General features: G+C 57.7%; 1 protein-coding gene across 5 annotated transcripts in view; it reads right to left on the bottom strand.

Annotated features, from left to right (window-relative positions):
- Positions 1–385, bottom strand: part of CHRM1 (cholinergic receptor muscarinic 1) — a 12,763-nt gene that overhangs the window by 3,253 nt on the left and 9,125 nt on the right. For all 5 annotated transcript variants that reach the window (XM_025193573.1, XM_025193571.1, XM_025193572.1 and 2 more), the window contains one exon: positions 1–336. This exon is cut by the window's left edge and continues 1,405 nt beyond it. In XM_025193573.1, coding sequence (XP_025049358.1) covers positions 1–258 — 258 coding nt within the window. In that variant the 5' untranslated portion in view covers positions 259–336. The remainder of the gene's footprint in view (positions 337–385) is intronic.

Raw genomic sequence — 385 nt, 5'->3', positions numbered from 1 at the left:
GTAGTTGTTGACCGTCTTCAGCTCGCTGTTGACTTTGAAGGACACCAACACCAGCAGGTTGCCCACCACGGTGACCAGAGAGAGCACACCGGTCATCAGGACAATCAAGACCACCTCCCATAATGAATAGCTTCCCTCCGGGGCAGGCCCTGAGGGCTCCTGGGTGCTGTTGAGGGCTGGATGGAAGTCAGAGAGATTCATGGTGCTGGGGCTGGCTCTGGGGGCTCCTGGAAGGGTGTACTGGGAAGAGAGCAACATTGGGTTCTTCCAGCACCCCAGCCTGGAGCCCAGTGGGAGATGGATGGTGGCTCTTCAGGCTGAGGACATCTCCTGGATCTGGAGAGCAGAGAGAGATGGAGAAAGGTCGTGATGGGTCTCAGGGTAC

This window comes from Alligator sinensis, unplaced genomic scaffold (genome assembly GCF_000455745.1).
Source record: "Alligator sinensis unplaced genomic scaffold, ASM45574v1 scaffold1318_2, whole genome shotgun sequence".
NCBI lineage: Eukaryota > Metazoa > Chordata > Crocodylia > Alligatoridae > Alligator > Alligator sinensis.
This window is presented reverse-complemented; position numbering and strand designations above follow the sequence as displayed.